Source organism: Anopheles bellator, chromosome 2, assembly GCF_943735745.2.
Source record: "Anopheles bellator chromosome 2, idAnoBellAS_SP24_06.2, whole genome shotgun sequence".
In the NCBI taxonomy this organism is placed as follows: domain Eukaryota; kingdom Metazoa; phylum Arthropoda; class Insecta; order Diptera; family Culicidae; genus Anopheles; species Anopheles bellator.
The window spans coordinates 59,137,079-59,155,321 of NC_071286.1; the positions used below are offsets into that span (position 1 = coordinate 59,137,079).

General features: G+C 49.9%; 1 protein-coding gene across 1 annotated transcript; it reads right to left on the reverse strand.

Annotated features, from left to right (window-relative positions):
* Positions 1–4,855: 4,855 nt before the first annotated feature.
* On the reverse strand, positions 4,856–15,161 carry LOC131207792 (uncharacterized). Its single transcript, XM_058200421.1, has 11 exons — positions 14,918–15,161; positions 14,352–14,838; positions 13,077–14,233; positions 11,916–12,090; positions 11,489–11,819; positions 11,159–11,230; positions 10,247–10,569; positions 9,947–10,078; positions 9,515–9,574; positions 9,315–9,446; positions 4,856–8,520 (listed from the first exon to the last, which is right to left on the reverse strand). The coding sequence occupies exons 1-11, from the start codon at positions 15,065–15,067 to the stop codon at positions 4,856–4,858; spliced, it is 6,684 nt and encodes a 2,227-aa protein (XP_058056404.1). The 5' UTR covers positions 15,068–15,161.
* Positions 15,162–18,243: the final 3,082 nt, after the last annotated feature.

The following is an 18,243-nucleotide window of genomic DNA, read 5'->3' on the forward strand; positions in this document are numbered from 1 at the left end:
ATCACTACTCATAAATCGTGAGTGACACTATCGCGTTGGGGTACAGTAAAATAAAAAGAAAATAAACATGAAAATTCACGCGAACACACGCGCAACGTTCAGCGAAGTGGTTCCCCGTTTTTAACATCATTATTAACGACCCATCATTATTCAAGTATTTGCGAGAAACAAGGTCCAGGATGCGGATACAAAACAAAGTCAAGCGTAAACCTCTATTTGGTACGAAACTATCTGAAAATCACACTCATAACTCATAGTCTATAGTCTTATAGAATTTCAAATTCCATATGTCCACTGTTTTGTTTCATTTTATTAGTTATTGTTTATTTTTTTGTGGTTTTTAAAATAGATTTTGTTATCTCGTTAACCAAAAATCAAATCAAACATAGATTTGAACAAAAAAATAATTCGTTCGTTCATTTTAAAACTAAATTTAAGAAATGCCTTGTAAACTTCAGTTTATGTAGCCGCCCAACTGTTATGCTATAGAACGTGAGTGTTTTTCGAAATCATAATATTCATGATCATGGTTCAGAATGATCAGATTTATCCATCAAAATCCAAATAGCAAAAGCTTTAAAGAAACGGGACAGTTAAAAAACATTACGGTCTAAAGCACAAAAACAATAAACGAACTTCACAACGCACTAGTCAAAGCATTTCAATTTTCACCGTCGCAAAGCAGTATTTGGTGAAGTGCGCTAGCGCTAGAAATCGGTTTCCCCTGGACCTGCAAAAAGAACAGAAAAGAAAATTTCATTAGTTAGCTTCTCGTCGCATTAACGTGTCTTATCGTATAACAGTAAATAAATTCAACAAACCAAATCAAACTATAAACTAACCCAAAACAAACAGAAAACGAAAACACAATGCATTAATGCGATTAAACAGCAAGTACATGGAACAGTGAAAACAAACTGAGCGAAGCCGGGCCTTATTGAAAGTTTGGCCATGTTTGCGTTTACTTGTTGCTTATTACAAAACGGAGCCGGAAACATTGAAAGCGAGCGAGCCAAAGTTATTCCAGTTTCGTACCAAAAGGCAGAGCATTTCGCATTTGAAGGTATGAACGAATTTGCAGCAATTGAAGGTAATTCTTTTTCTAACTCAACGTAAAGTTAAAACACTACAGGCAAGATCGTACGAACGTGTAATTTATTCTATTCCAATATTAGGGGTAAATTTTACTAAATTGTGTAGCCAACTGCTGGAAGCGTTATATGGCCCAAAAGATGTTTTTTTGATTATAATCCGATTCGATTTCAAGTGTGGTAAGGTAATAGAATAGCTGAACAGCACTTGGTAGTATTATAGCGGCCGTTAATCACAGTTTCCATAAATTCTGATCACTGCATTGGGTGCTATGGCTTTAAGACAGGTTACAAACTTTAAGGCTTACAAACTCGTGTACCTTACTCACAGGCTCTCCCCGGGTACGTACTGTGTGTATCTTAACGGTTCTAGCTCTTAATCAGCTGTGACTGCTGAAGAACTGACGACTATGCAGCGAGACAATGAGAAACATGACAAAAGTCTGTACATGTGATTATGTGTTTGAGATTAGCAATAGAAAACACTCGGGCACCATCAGTTAACAACGTTAGAGGGAACTTGTGTGTTGGCTCTCTCAAGCACACATCAGTTCTGCTTCTTGGACTCATTACGATGCGCTGCAAGAAGGAAGAAGTAGAAGTGTCCTCGGTGAGTCGTTAACAGCACACAACCCTTCTTTCAGTTTCTGCGCAGATAACTCTCTCGTGAAGCATGAGGGGTTTCTTTAGAAAGCGTTTTAGTTTAGTAATCTTCGTCCGGTTTCGTTTTACGTGTTGATTTTGGATAAGTTTTTGGTTTTCTTTTTTGGCATGTTAGATCGTACGTTAGTGGTTGTTCTGGCCTCCATTGTAGTTGTAAGCCCTTTTGTGGTCTGATTTCTGATTTCGTTCGTGTTTGAAGGTACCTAAGGCACATGACTAAGCTGTGAAGATTTTAAATTTCTTCTCTCACAACCAAGTTGCAAGATCAAATGCATTTTCTTTTGAGTATTTTAAAATCACTCGTAATACGTTTCTTTTGCTGGCAGAGATTTAAACTTATCCTAATGTAGCCATTCCGGTAAAACGATTAAAATTCCGCCAATTCGACAGAATCTGACTACAGTTTTACTATGAGGACCATATTCAAACTTATCAGTGGGTAAGTAGCTAGTTAAACGAAATTACAAAATGATTTCATTATCTGTTTCAGCAATGAGTATGATTATAAAACTAGGCAACATGGACACATATTAAAAGAAAAGGAACCGAAAATGTTTCAACGGAAGGTTAAACGTCGCCACTAGGGAAGGATCATGGTGAGTAAAATCAGGAAAATGATTCAATCAATTTAACATTCCGAGTTCATGAGGACACTTGTGTTGAAAAAGCGAATGTTCTGAAGAACGGCCCCCGGACGGCTGGTATACTGAGAGAAGCCGCTATCTGATCTGTTCGTCTAAACCAGGGATGGTCCTGCCGGAAAAAAAACCCACCAAAGAAGTAACACTACTGAAAACCGGTGTATCTGTCCCCACTACTAATAGCCGTCTGTGAGAAAGAACGCTGCCACATCGGTCACGTGTCTGTTGCGTATCCTTTTCTTCGGTTTGTCTTCTTCTTTTTCTCTGTTCTCCCCAAGTCTGCACTCGATTCTGCCGAAAAGGTGAAGTTGGTGCTCTATGGATATTTGAACCGTCAGAATGTAATGGTTTACCCCTTTTGGCTACATGTGGGTTTTGTTTTTTTGGTGTGTTGACAGTAAGTGCACGTGTTTGAAAATCCTGAAAACCCTTCCATGCCTAAATGCTGGGTGTGCGTGTGGGAAAGAAAACCAAATCGATACAAAATACAACACTTTGCTTGGCTCGATGGACTGCAGTTTTTTTTGCTTAATTTCATTCATACCGGCGGCAATCGGCTACTTCAAAAAGCTCTAACGGCCCTGCCGATCACTCTATTGCGCTCCGTCCATTGTGCCGTCTCGCAAATGCATGCCAGAGAATAGTCTGTACTTGTGGTTGTGTGGATGCTGTGACACGGAATGGATTGTTTTTGGGGTTCTGTTTTAGCAACAAAAACAAGTCATAATTGGAAGAAGAAAAAACTAAGCTAAATTATACAAAAACAGATACTTTGTAAGGTGAGAAGAGAGAAGCTAACAAATAAGTATCAGTAGAGTATGCAAGACACAGAGAGACAAGAAAATGCCACTGAAACGAATGGCATCGTGTCACTGGGAAAATTGATTGCCTAAGACGCTAGTTTCAAAGTGCGACCCATCGTCAAGCATCGAACACGCGATTCGGCGAATATCACTGCCCTGGGGATCATCCTTGGCCGCGATGGACGGCCTAGCACATCGTTATCTTCAGATCGACTGGTGCCATTCGTTCGGTTTGCATAGTCTTGCTGGTTGCCATTGGTTTCTCTCTTTCGCTTGCTGCCAATGCTTCGTGACCCAATATGGTTCGAATATGCACAGTCGTTAGTCGTAGTAAGCTTCACTGAAGGGAAGTAGTATTTAAGGTAATATTTCAGTCAGCACAAACGCACGCACTCCGTCGGTCGGTTGTTTTTTGAAATTTTGAAACAATTTTGAAACAATTTTGAAAACACATACTCAGCCAGCTCAGCGGTAGAGGTGTTGGCTTTTCGTGTGCCATTTCGACCGGCAAACGAAATGCCCCAGAAAGAAAAAGAAGAAGAACGAACAGAAGAACCGCGAAACGTTTCATGGCACGGTGTCCGATCGAGCACGGCCCTAGATCCTACAGCTTTCGGGCAACAGTACGGCAATATTACGTTAAATATACTACCCATCAGGCAAGGCCAGTGCGCACAGCACATCTTCGGACACTCGTCCAAAACCAGGCAGAAACACCGGCTTCCGCTCGGTTACACGTACAGAGAATCCAAGCAATAATAATGTTGCAATGAATTAATAAAGTAAAATTTGATGAAAAAAAAAACAGTACAAGGTTAAATGATTAGAAAAAGAATGCGCGGTATATGATAAATTTCGATTTTAGATACCTGTTTCTCGGAAATCTTGGCGTGAAAGAGGTTTTTAGGTTTCTAGATTTGTCTCTTTTCTGTTTCAGGATTGTTTGAAGGGCCTTTGAAGGGTTATTTGGTGGGGATGGTCATTGGCTATGGGCGTCCTTTTTGGCGGGCGTTGTCCTACGCGCGCGCACGCGAATGAAACATGGTACGCCCGCTTCCGGAAATGGCAAATATGAGAGCTACGGCAACACAATTATCGGCTGGCGAAAGAAACTCCCGGGCGGGGGGAGATGGTGGTTCTTCACCGGATGCCGGATGGAGGACTCTCAAGACGAGGGAGAATCGGGAGAAGAGGAAGCACGGGAAAACGGGGGTGATCGGTACGTAAAAGTTAAGCACACCCGCACGGGAACCGCGAACGCGCGTTTCTTTTCCCACACCAAAAATGGATCGATATATACAGAAACATATACACAGTACATGGTGGTCGCTTCTAAATGCGTCCCCGAACATCGTCGTGCATCAGCACTAAGCCAAGCCCTCGAAACCTGTGTCCAGCACCCAAGCGGCCGGACCCATGTGGCTCGTCCGTAGAGCATCTCTTCGGGTCTGCCTAAAGGCATCAGTTCCAACAACTTGAGTGCCAAACTTTTGGCCCGACTGTGCCTCTGCCTCCTAACGGATAAATAATAACAGGGTGTTGCTCCTCTGGTTCAAATCATAGCTCATCGCTCAGGTTTCGCTTCAAAGCATAGCAGGCGCTGGCAGTAGTAGGTGTGCTTGTTGGCAGTTGTTTTCTGCATCCTTCGTTTCGCTTTCTACTGTAACTTGAACTGTCTGATGGCAGTGTTGCGGTGCGGATAGTCTTCCACTGGGCCGGCGAGCAGGATACAGGGGGATCGGTTGTTGGATGCCCGCGATGGTGGCCGCGATCCGCGGGGCGACTCGGGTATCTCCGCTTCCCGTACTTCCGCCAGTCGCGGAACGTTCTTGTTGCTGAACACCCGCGGACACCGTGGTGACCAGGAGCCACCGCCGCCATTGGCCATTCGCGAATCCTTGCGGGCCTCACGCAACTGGTGCTCGGGCACGGTACGGAACAGCTTCACCATACCACCGATACCACTGTCGGAGCCGTTGTCCGGGTATCCGGGGCCCGTGTTCGCCAGGTCACCGCTGTTCCACGTGTCGTAATAGTCGGCGTACGAGTTGGGGTACTCGGCCTTGAACTCCTGCGGCGTCAGGGCCGGCGTCGAGTCCACCGTAGCGAGGTTGTCCTCCGTCGAGCTGATCGTACCGTTCGACTCGAGGTCCTCCTGCAGGATCTTCAGGGCGGCGGCGTGCAGCTTCTCCAGCGGCAGGTTGCGGAACAGACGACCCTTTTTCTTCATCAACAAACTTTGTACTAGCTCTTCGGCAAGCTTCTCGTTGTGTAAGCTTCCTGATACAGGAGACGTCGATGAGGTCGAGGACGACAGGCTGTCGTTGCCGGACGACGACTGCTTGCTGATCGGCAACGTGAGACGATCGCGTCGCCCATCGGTCGGTGTAGCGACCGGGGCCATGTTGGGCGATTCTTCAGCCAGCTTCAGATCGCCTGCCGGTACTTGCTGGTGCGTTCGCTCACTCTTCGCACCACCAGAGGGCGCTGGGCGGTCCTTCAACTTGACTCCTTCGTCTCGTGCTGCTTCGCTACCTCTAGCGCCACTAGCCTCTTCCTCGTTCTCACTATCACCGTTGTTACTTTCGTCCTGCAAAAGCTTGAATAACCTGGAATGTGTGGCCGCCCGCTGGTACCGGGTCATCTTGCGCATCTCCGGGAAACACTCGGAGTCCGTCTCGACCTCCGAGATGTGCTTGCTGATGTCCGACGTTACGCCGGAGTCGTCCTCCGCTTCGGACTCATCGTACGACAGCCGCTGTCGCGACGGCGGCCTCAACCGGTTGGCCGCGACAGGCGTTGGCGTAGCGCGCAGTACCTCTGGCGCAGTGCTCTGGATGGACTGCGTTTCAAACAGCGATATTCTCTCCTTCACCGACAGCTTCTTATCCTTATCTAGTTTTTCACTTGCAGCACCGTCCCCGGTCAAACCATTGCACAGTTTCTCTTCGACGTCCTTCACTTGTGGGTCTGCCGAGACTGCCTTCTGCTGGTTCGCTTCCTGTTCGAACTCCGGCTTCTCCTTCGACGTGTTGGACGTCTCGTACTCTTCACTGTCCTCTTCACTTTCCGACTCGGAACCTTCCTCTTCACAGGGGGGCTCTGTCGCTGCATTCCCCAAAGCAATCGCTACCTGAGGTTCCTCTTGTTTCGTGTTCTCCACTGTTGCCCATCTATTGTTATTCTCGTCCATCGCCAGGGCGCTCGATTGTTTGCTTCGGCTTTCGTACAAATCTTTCACCAAACGTTCGTTTTCCTTCTGCCAGTACTCGAGCGAATCCTGGAACTCACTCTGCTCCCTTGGAGCTACGTCACTCGGCACGGCCTCCAGTACGGTGTGTTTCCACGGGTCCACCGCTTCCGTTGGAACATTTTCCGCACTCCAGAACTCGGTCATGCCCGTGGTGCTTCCTTCGTCTTCGTCGTCCTCGGCGGGGCTCTGCCGATCGACACTGAACTCTCGGCTGCTGCTCCACATGTCCCGCGAGTACGAACGTACTGGCCGCTGGTAGTCGTCCTCGTCGTCACCGATCTGACTCCAGAAATCTACCTCTTCCTCCTCATCCTGTTCCTGGTCATTCGCTACTTCCGGTTCCACAGTTTCCAACGGCCCTCTGTCACTTGACTTCCCATCGCCCACGATCTCCGCGCAGAGTTTGGGCTTCAAGGGCAACGAAACCGACACTGACACCTCGGAAGCCTCTTCATAGTCTATTTTGAACGGAGGATTCGCAGACTCGTCTGGATTTGCTTTCAGCGTGCGGCCACTAATTCCGGAGCCTCCCTGGTCACTACCGGACTTGCTTTTGCTGGCCGGTGAAGGAATCGTGATCGTGACCGTAACATCCGCACTGTTGACTGCATCCGGAGTCGGGGCGCACTCTTCCTTCTTCAATTCCCTTTCGTCCTCGCTGTCGTCGGACTCGCTGTCGGACTCTTCCGTATCGCTTTCGTCACCACTGTCATCCCGGTCGGTAACTTCCGGTTCCGGTTGGCGCTTTGTTTTAGCCAACGTTTCTTTCGAGCCCGTAATTTCGCTCTCTCCGACGACGAGCGTCGCAATGTCCTCGTTGTTGGGCGACTTGCTGAACGATAGCTTCAGCGGAAGGCGCACCGAAACCAGGGACCGTTCCATGTCGGCGTCGTCCATCCGATCGATGTCGTCATCGGTCCGATTACCTCCACCCAGCGCGGCTTCTTCTCCGTCGTCATCGTCCAGATCGTTGGCCAGTGTGGAGGAGCAATCGCTGAGCGTGGAACTATTACTACACACGCTAGCTCTCCGGCTGCTGGCCACCGTCGACTGGCCGTACATGCTCTCCTCCTCGAAGATCACACTGAGCTGATGTGGCAGGTGCTCCTCGGTGGCGGCGGCTGCCGTCTGTGCCGTGTCCTCCTCTTCACTCTCATCCTCTTCCTCTTCATCTTCCTCGTCCTCGTTGTCGTCCTCTTCCGTTTCCGTCGCCACCTGCGCGGCCACCTTGCCCGGGGCGTGCCCATTCGAGCGACGCTGGGTGCCTTCGTCTTCCGAGTCTGAAGCCTCAGACTGAGACGAAGGCACCGACGACGAGGTACTCTCCTCGTAGGTCCGGTACCGCTCGTTCAGCGGACTACAAGGCGAACAACGGACTGGCTGGCCGGCCGAAGGTGACAGGTCGGCCAGGCGCTCGGACAACCGCTGTAAACTGGACCTCGAGCGCACGAGCGGATGATGGCCGCCATTGCCGTCGGTAAACACCTCGCAGGGCACGTCGTGGAGCTCTCCCAACTGTTCCTTGCGCTGCAGCTCGCTATCGGAACAGGAGTCATCCGTCATGGCCGGTGTCGGTGTGACGACTATACGCGGCGGTGGCGTCGTGATGACGTACGTATGGATCGCCTCGTGAGGGATCGCCTCGCAGTACGCCGTCTGAGGCTGGCTGATCTGGTAGTACGGGGGTGGCGTACACGGGGAGCACGGTTCTTGCGCGTAGTAGAAGTGGTGCGGAGACATGTAGCCGCCGTAGTAGCCGCCGCCCCCACCACCACCGCGATCGTACAGACCCGGCGGAAGCGGTGGCGGTGGCGGCGGTGGCGGCCCAGGCGGATGGCCATAGTAATAACCAGGGGCACCATGGGGCGGTGGGGGGTGGTGGTGGGGATGGTGCGGGGGATAATACTGGGGGTTAGTGGGATCGTAGTAGTGGTGCCAATTGGGGGTGCAACAGTAGTAGGGTTGCGGCGGATAGGGGTAGGGCGAGTATCGAATCTCTGTGCCGCTGCAGTGACGCTGCAGCTTGACACTAGTAGCTTGGCCCTCAGTGTCTGAGGAATTTGGATCGGCTGTGAAGAACGGCAAAATGAAAGAAAGAGAGAGAGAGAGAAAGAAAGAGGAAAGAGAAAGAGACAGAACATTACGATGAATGAAGAATGGATGGCGATGGCGAACGAGAACGAGGCGGGGAGTGGAGTGGATGCGGCATCCCGGCGGCATCATCCCCTCATCCGCCACTACTAAATACGATTTCCTCGATTCCGGAACTCCCCGATTCCGGATCGGAATGGAAAGATGGCCTGAAGCTTCTCAGGCCAAGGATCTCAGGAGCTCCAGAAGAATTCGCTGATCTTCACGAGAATCACGGGTGGAGAATAATGTCCGCTACTTTCAACACAAGATGCTAATGCTAAATTGATAGATCATTTTTGTGGGAAGGAAGGTCAACTTTGAAGAGCCACTAGCTGGCGGGTTCCCGGGTGTGTTTGGGGTCTAACACCACCTGCCTGCGTGTGTGTTACTGTGTTACTGAGTTGGGTTGAAAACTGTATCGGGGGATGTGAACCTGCCTTCAAACAACACCGATAGTTGGGTCAGAAGATCGAAAATATCACACTAAGTTAATAAAACCAAAAATGTAGATTATATTCTGGATGAATGGTGGTTTCTGGTGAACGAGTATGCGCAGGTATTGGCTAAGACATGGCAACGTCGTCGGGTTTCAGCCGGCGGCTGTCCAGAACACTGGTACAACCCGCCCAAGCCGTTCTGTCATCGGGAAGCCATCGAATGAAATGACTCCAGGGGGTCAAAGCCTAAGCCACCGAGTGTCAAGGTCGTAAGGAGAACTGTGAACACTTACCTGGCGCGTCGGTCATCGCCTGCAGCATCTTGAACGATCGGCTCGGTATGGAGCCCCCGGTGTACTTCTTTGGTTCCTCCACCGTTTGCTCGCTCGCTGGGACGTACGGTTGCGACTGTTGATTATCTCCGTCTGCGAAGTAGTTCCAGGTTGTAACAAACAAGGTAACAGGCAATTTACGGCTACTTTGGGGTGCATACCTGATTCGTTGCAGTTTGGCCGGTTCGGCATGAACATTTGTTGGGCACGATTTCCAGAGCCTATCAAGAAGTGGAGAATTGGAAAGTTCAATGTTGCTGAACTCAAATATAGCCCTCTATCGGTAGGCTAAAAATCGGTAAAGCTCAAAAGTATGTACACTATCGGTGGAAGCAAACGAAACAAAAATTGCAACACACAAATGGCACAACATATATACAGATCATAACCAATAAATAGAACCAATAAGTGTGGGAGAATGATAAGAACGACCCCAAAAAAAACAGAACAAGACAAAACATAGCACAGCCGAACACAGAACGTATAATACAAACCAAAAAATGCGAAACGAAACTAAACAAGAAGCATAACGGAAATAAAGGGTCTAACTAAGCGCGGCCCGAAAGGCTCTATATACAACAGCTTGTTCGTACCAGTAGTGCTTTGGTTCGCAGCCTGACCGCTCGAGTCGGTCATGTTCTGCAGATACCGGAACGCTTTGGACGGTATGGCGGCACCACGGTAGCGAGGATCTTCTTCGTTATGGAGATAAACTTCTCCGTCGACTAGTGGGCGACACACATTGAGGCACATTCATTCATTCGGAGGTAGTTGGTACACAAGAAGGTCCGAACAGACCGAGACGGACAGGTAAAGAACATGAAACATTATTACATTTAGCGTGGTTAGCGAATAGTTTCCTGGCTGGCCGTGTTAGCTGCCCGGTACCTTACCTTGATTTTTTACTCTGTTCATCAGCGCCTTATCTTCGTTGCTGAGCTGCAATCGGCGCAGCTGCCCATCGCCCAGATCCTGCTGCTGCTGCTGCTGCTGCTGCTGGCCGCCGGTTGGAGTCCTGACGCCGGCCCGACCATACCCCGGCTTCGCATCGGTCTGATCGCCGGCCGTTGGCTGCGGCTCCTTGCTTCCGTTCTTCGCGGACTCCTCGGATTCTTCCAGAGTGTCGGTAATTTGCTGCAGCACTCGGAACGAGCGCGACTGGTTCGGAGCGTTGTTACCGTTCCAAGCCTGAGCATTGTTGCTACTGCGTGGATCACTAAGAGCGAATAGAACCAACGATGATCGGATTAGTACACGAGATTCTTCTCCGAATGGGCATATGGGGGATTTTAGCTGAATCAGGCATGGAACGGATGTCGAACAGAGCCACAATGCGGTTATGATTGTAATTTTACTAACGAACTGGCGCCCAAACAGCCTACATCGTTCCATCAGGTTCCTACGTGCTAGTCCTGTCATGGAAACGCCTTTCCTGTTCCGTTGAACAACAAACAGTGTCGAAACGAAACCAACGATGGAAACAGCACACATCGCAATTGAACGTAAACATGGACACGTAAAAAAGGCAAAACCGGCGAATCATGAGCCACAAGCAGCAGGCAGAACCGGAGGTCAGAGAAAATGCATAGAACACAAGACATGAAAACAACATCGAACAAAACATCGCCAGCTTCGATTTGGGGAACAGTTCCGAGGTTCGCCTTGGCGCTCGTCTCTCTTGCTGGCGCCTTTTCGGGTCTCAACTGTCACACTCAAATGAAACACCTTCCGAACTGAACCTGGGTGGGATGATCTTTTTCGAGCACCGGTGACACACGGTCAGAAGTAGGGGTTCTGTGCTGTACCTGAGTCTATTTTTAAGAAACCGAATCTTAGCTTCTAGCGGGATGTCGTGGATGATGTAGCTACGATCACCACTACACGCGTTGCGCCGGTTGCGACATTGCGTTTCCGCCCGCAGAAGGTTGAGGGCAGGACACGGGGGGGACGGGGTGGGACACGTTTTGATATTTTAATTCGTCGGGACATTCCCAATCACCGAACCGGTAGCGGGGGGGAACCCAAGTGGCCGCGCGTTATAGGAGAAACAGAAAAATAGGAAATCAGATATAAGGTTGCCGGGGCCGTGTGGGAGTTTTGGTCCTCTAGTTGGACGTGCGGCCTCGGACTGTTACCTCTGAATGATGGCTGGTGTGTTGGCCAGTGGGCCACGGGCCGTATGCTCTGCGGCGGTGGCCTCCACCTTGATCGGCACTATGCGCACGTTCGACACGCACTGTTGCTGTTGCTGCTGTTGCTGTTGCTGTTGCTGTTGCACACGCTGCTGCTGCGCGTGCATCGGATGATGGTGTGTCGGTGGCAGCGGCGGAGGATAGTGCGGGTGGGCGGCTTGGTAGATCGGTTGGATCGGCTGTCCGGTCGGTGTCGGCGGGTAGCTGATGTTGTTGTATCCTTGGTTGACGAAGTGGTTCGGATTGGTAAACATGGCGGTCGGGGTCGTAAATCCTACGCACCGGGAATTGACATAGAACAGACAAAGAGAGAAACAGAGGGTAGATTAGCTCTTGTTGGCCTCGGCATCCAGCGGTGACAAGTCGGTACCACTGTGCGGGGTTGCGAATCCTAGCGGCACCGGGGACTGCATGGGGTTGCCGTTGTTGGCAGGACCGGGACCGTAGGTTGCGCTGGGGCTGTAGTACGGTGGTGGCGCAAAGCTGGGAGCCGTCGCCGGCGACTGTACAGGAGACTTTTCGATCTGTATCGGTATGATACGTTCCTGGAGGGAATAGTGGAAATAGATGCACACAAACAGTCGATGTAGCAGATTGTATAGATTGGACCTGATTGTCGGTATATTATACATTATCTGAACTTGGTCTTATGATTTAAGTAGAGCACACTTCACTGCATTTACATACTTTAGGACGAATGCTTGCCAATGTCAATGAGTCCAAATTTACGGAGATCCCAAGACATCCTATAGTCTAAGGAATGTAATTGGGATTCAATTCGAAATTAGTTGCGATTGAATTTATCTGTCTCTTGCGTTTCCGTTTGATTTGATGTTTGGTTTGCCAAAACGCTCCAAAACACGCTTGAAGAAAGAAGTCTTTCGTTAGCCATCCAAAATTGTTTGATAAAAGGAACGTTTCCAAAATAATTTAAGGGAATTCCGTTTGCAACAGTCGCAACAGTCAGTTGAAATGAGAACGTTCGTGTAGAGCGGATCGAGGGATCGAGACAACGTTCAGCAACTCAGTTTTTCTCCAGCCTTCAACCGATTCAGACGATGATTCCGAACTCCGATTCCGAACGTGTTGATGATTCCGAGCACTGTGAAAACTGGGTGAATTGAACTTCGACTTGCTCCCATATCTACCGTATTCGATAGATTTGGCTCCCAACAACCACTGCCCTCAAATTCACAGACCTCAAAATTACTGGTTAATGAAGATGAGTTAATTGCTAATGAAGAGGTTATCGCTCAAAAAGTGAGGACTATTTTGAGCCAAAAAGCCAATCTTCAAAAGTGGTATGGAAATGTTAAAGCGGCACTGGAATGATTGTGTGACTCTTGACGGAAATGACGTTGATCAATAAAGCCAATTTTAAACAACAAGGGTCTGCTACTAACTACTAACTACTAGGCTTGCGGTATTTCAGCCCATGTTTTAATCGATCGATGCGGCTCCTTTCTCCCACTGATCCTGGGGTCGGTTAATCATCACCAGAAGGAGTACTGCTTCTGATAACTAGTCGTACCTTTTGCGGTCCTGCTGTGGTCGGTGGTTGCGGCGAGTAGACGGGTTGCGCCTGCGAGTACGCCTGTGGTCCCTGTGGTGGTCCGTGTGGCTGCTGATAGGGACGGGCCACCGGCATCGTAACCGTGACCGGAGACACCCCAACCGCTGGCCCTACCCTATTCGGTTGCTGCTGTCCCTGGCCACGTAACTGTTGCTGGGCGTATTGCTGCGATGCGGACACATCCGTCGATGGTCGAACCGCGCTGGCCGATCCCGGTGTCGGGGCTGTCTGCTGTGTGAGCTGGTAGGACGCTGGAGACGGTCGTGCACCGGTGCTGTTGACCGGTGACGCTGCTGTGGCGATAGAATCAACGGATTTAGTTCCACTTTCACGGGGCGCCTGTGCTGTCTGTGTCTGCTGCTGCTGTGACTGTGGCCGAGGCTCTGTCTCTGGCTCTGACTCTGGTGGTGTACGAGGTGGCGACTGCGAGCGCCGCCCGTCACGCCCGGCCTCGTCGCCCGCTCCCGGATCGTCCCGGTGCACCCATTCGGGCTGCTCCTTCAGGCTATTGTGCCGTGACGACATCCATGGTGGACTCGCTTGGGTAAGGAGACTTTGCTTACTATTGGCGAACACCTCGTGTACCGGCGGGATATAGAGTGACCCCAGCGCCTGGGCGGGTTTCTGTGTAGGGGATGATGAAGATGCTGACGATGACGATACGGCCCCGGGGGATGGTTTCTGTGTCGGTACTTGTGGTGGTGGAGAAGGAGCTGCAAGGTCGGCGCCGCTCCTGACGACGACTGCTGTCGGTTCCGGTCGGCCGACCCCATTGGCCGGTGACTGTGTGGTGATCGTGATCGTGTGGCTGTTGTTAGTGGGCTGACTCTTGGGCACGGGTGAAACGGAGGGCTTGGGAAGCACGGGCGGTGGTGGTGGTGGGGACGGTAAGTCTTTGGCGCCGGGTGTCGGGGTGCTTGCGGGACGTGCCGGGGACACTTTGGTCGGGGTGATCGGGGGCGGAAGATTGGCCGGCACCGGACTCTGGCCGTAGACCGGCGGCGTCTTGATCGACGATTTAGTTAGATTGGATGGGCTTGGTGATCGTTTCTGTGCCAATGGTTCACCTCGGACGGTGAGCTCGTCTGTGCGATTGTGGACAGTGTTTTTAGCAACTGCAATGAGCCATGAAAAGATGCAGAGGTTAGTGACAACACACGCGCTGGTACTGGTACTACACGGCGCTTCTGAGCAATCCAGGAATCTCTCAAATCTCTCGCCTCTTCGCATTACCTTCATCGTCCAGATCTCGACCGGGGTAGCTGTAACTGGGTGGGACAGGTCGGGGAATGCTACTACCTCCTCCTCCGCCACCGTTGCCACCATCCTGCTGTTTCTCCCGCCGGTACTCCTCGATCCAGTAGTCGTTCTTGGGCTGGGGTCTCGGAGCCTTCCGCAGGTTTGCCAGCGGATTGGCGGGAATCTTGATTTCCGGCCGCATACCCATCGGGGGCGGTTCAAATACTTGTGGCTTCGGTGACTTCCGGGACTCGCCGATCGTTCCCGGACCCGCTGGTCCGGGCGGTGGCGGAGGCGGAGGAATCGAGCGGTTACCGTTCGGCTGCACTACGCGTCCCTGCGTCGGCGGTGGCGGTGGCGGAGGGGCCGGCGGTCCTGTGGGGAACACCTGGAAGGGCATACCCATGGCAGCGGCTCCCAGGGTGGCCGCTGGCGATACTGGATTGTGGCTGCCGCCATTGCTGGCGCCGTTACCATTGTTCTGCAGGGTTTGCGAAGAATTAAACATGAGGCGACAGCCAACGGGTAGGAGACCTGTAGGGGAGACCTGGAGACAGTACCTGAGCCAATGGTGACACCTTGGGCTGACCTGTAACACCTTCCGAGTTGGCGTTCCGCGATATCCGTTTGGCCATGCGGGGTGACTTGATTTGTGACAGATCGATTCCGCCCGGTGTGTAGGTGAACGGCTGTTTATCCCGTCGCATCATGGCATTCTGGACGCAGGCCGGTGGTTCTGCCGGCAACTGTGCCTGTATTCGCCGGGCCGAGCTTCCGATTGTGGACTGTGGCGGGCCACCGTAGCTAGGAGGCGGAAGAGGAACACATCATCAGTTAGCATCAACAAACAAGAGATCGAGAGAGAAAAAGAATGGTTTTCCACGACCGCCTCCATTAGGAGAATTCCGGCGAACCGAAAACCCCAAACGCACGTTTCATTGACCTATTTGAATGGCCATGGGAAACCCATCACACATTTCGGAGCGAAATTAAAAATCACGTCATACGGACGGATGCGCAAAACCAACAAAACGTACTTGTGGACGCGCATTTCTGGTGAACCCGACTTTTGCCCTAACGGTTTGTGTGGTTTCCATTTTCTCCTGCAGAGCATTTCTTATGCAATTAATCTGGGTCAGGAAAATAATGGTCCATGTCAGCGTTATATAAATAAGAGTGGTGTCATTTCGGTCTTGGTCACCGACCAACTTCAAATCAACTAAATACTACATTGAATTCTGACCTAAGGTTTTGTTGCAAAAATATTACGAAAATCGTAGGAGAACATACCAGACGATAAGCCGGTATGGTTCTGTTCCTACTTCCTCTCTATCTCGAGCACAACACACGTATCACTCAATGTAGAAATTTACGGTCGGTGTTGTTAATAAATACCGGACTCAAGAGTGGTTTATTTGATTCCGTTTCGGAACTTGTGATGTAAATGGTGCATCTCGCGCGATCGATCAGTCGGTCACTGATCGGTCGGGGATACCATTTTTGAAGCAGGCACTGTCAGCTGAAGTAGCTGAGTAGCTGAAGCATTCCAAATACCAGTGTTACTGGGTAATTTTTTTTTTCTAGTTTCAAAATGTCTAAATTCCTGGATTTCTAGAAATGTCTGTCTATTTTTCAGAGGGCCACCTCGGGACCTGTGGCAACAGTCCATTCAACACGTACTCCGCCACCGCCCGGTCCAACGTTTAGCCAGTGGAACCACAGAAAGTTTAAACTGATGGAGTTATGAAACTACCAAAAAAATGGTAATTCCAACAATGGCCACCAAAAATTAACCACATTGACATTTTTTCCCATATGTCCCGTGGATGATTTTATAAACTAATTTTGACCTCAATTCGTACTGTTTATAGTGCCGGCCAGATGTGTACTGTTTTGTGCCCTCATTTTATTTTGACAACATACGGCCTCGAGGGCGACTGTTTTCGGGGATCATACTGTTGACCGGTCAGCTGACAAAACATTGCGATTTCATCAATATCCGTCAACGCCGTTAATGCTGCATCTGTTGCGGTCCACCAGACAGCTTCGTGACGATCATTCATCACAGTCGCAGGCAGGATGCGCCCACGATGTCCTCTGGCGCCGCACCGGTTTTGCGCCACCTTGAGCCCGTCAACGTCTATTTGGGCAAAATTGGGTTAAGTGCTTTTCGGTGGCGGCAAAAATCGGTCACCGGCGCGTATCAGTGTGTCATCGGCATCAGTGTCATCGGCAGCGCTCGACAACGAGGAAGACCCGATCGATCTGACATTTGAATGTCGATCACCAGGATCGCGAAGACAACCTGGCGAGCTCTTAGAACTTACTCTTCTTCTTCACCAACTGTACCACCTTCTGGGGGAGGAGAAATCCCACTGCAGGACTTTCCACGTTTACCGGCGCAGAAAATTAAAAATAGTATCTCTGACGGTGCAGTCGTTCGAACCGGTCAGCCGCATTTGAATTGTTGCAGGAGTTTCGTTTTATTTTCTGTTCCATTCTCATCGCGTTGCCAAAATGTGTTATTCGTAAACGACTGTTTCGTATTCTCTTATTTTTTCTGCACCCAAAGATCACATTCGCCGGACGGCTGTGGTGAAATTGTTACAAAACCCAAGAACTTCCCGCAGTAGATAACGTGGCACGTAATTCGGTTCAGTTCAGTTTCCTGCAGCAGAGGTCGTAATCAAAAACAACGATGGCAAAATGTTAAATGTGCAGGCCCCACTTGGGGATGCGGTCCGCCGATCTCACGTTGCCCAACCAACCCTGAACCACCGCCTGGTCACCGTTTCAAAGAAGCGTGTTTGAATTGCTCCGTTATTTATGATGCACTAAAACGTGGCTGAAAGCATTCACCCATTTCCCCGTGAGCTGTGCGGTGCGGTGCAGCAGACATCCCGCTCCCGCAGACATTACGGCTACAATTTATCGCATAGGAAGTGTAAAGTTTCACACACTCGTCGCATGTGGATGCGCCCCAGGCTTCCCGACCAGGGAAGTGGGAACATACAGAACACGGCCGCCGACGATGCAGGCGCGATTTTTTGAATGAAACTGCATCAGCAAGTGGTCGACAAACGATCGACCGATAAGTGGGACCGCTATTCCCCCGACGAGCGTGTCAAGTGTATTTTGATCACGTATAACACGATTTCAGTGGATTGGCGGACCGTAGCTTTTTTATCGAATTCGAATTCGTCACCACGTTTTGAGACGAAATGGATGAGCGCAATTAGCGAACGCCGGGCCGTTACTTTGGTAATGGCCTGTAAATGTTACATTTTGGGGTTATGGTGGCGCCAGCCTAATGGTTCTATTGTAGCGCTAATGGGTATTAAATAGGTCACCTGATTTTAACGTTTCACTATCAGGTAGCGTTTAAATTCGACGAACCGATCATCTCGAATGTTGGTAGTCTCTCTCGATGAGATGAAAATTGAACCATGCCAACAATTATGGCTCCCGAGAATTCCGTTTCATCGGATCGTTTAATAAGCTAAGCCCAGAAACAACGAAAAACCTATATTTTCGTTTAACACTAGATATACCACCGTTTTCCATGGGGTGAAGGAGAGCCATTTGTTTATAAAATAAAAACGACCCAATTTTTTTCGATGAATGATCATTAATTCGAAAGGTTTTTTTTAAATATTAGAATAATGGACCGGGCCGTATTTATATTATTCGAAAGGTTTTTTCCCTTCATTTTTTTATATAAAAATAATTTCTTTCAAATGTCCACAACGGCTGGCTTAACAATAGCCTATTAGATCGACCTATTTTTGAGTAAATCTTCGATCGTCTCTGGCCTTATATCGGCAATAGCCATTCGACTTTCGGTCTAGAAGTGGTAAATGCTTGCTGGTTTGTTCGCGTAACTATT

Excerpts from the sequence above, each read along its gene's own strand:
- LOC131207792 (XM_058200421.1), bottom strand. The coding sequence starts at position 15,067 with ATGATGCGACGGGATAAACAGCCGTTCACCTACACACCGGGCGGAATC. Across the intron at positions 9,575-9,946 it reads TGCGAACCAAAGCACTACTG|GCTCTGGAAATCGTGCCCAA; the intron begins GTACGAACAAGC and ends ACTTCTTGATAG. Across the intron at positions 8,521-9,314 it reads GGCGATGACCGACGCGCCAG|CCGATCCAAATTCCTCAGAC; the intron begins GTAAGTGTTCAC and ends CGTTCTTCACAG.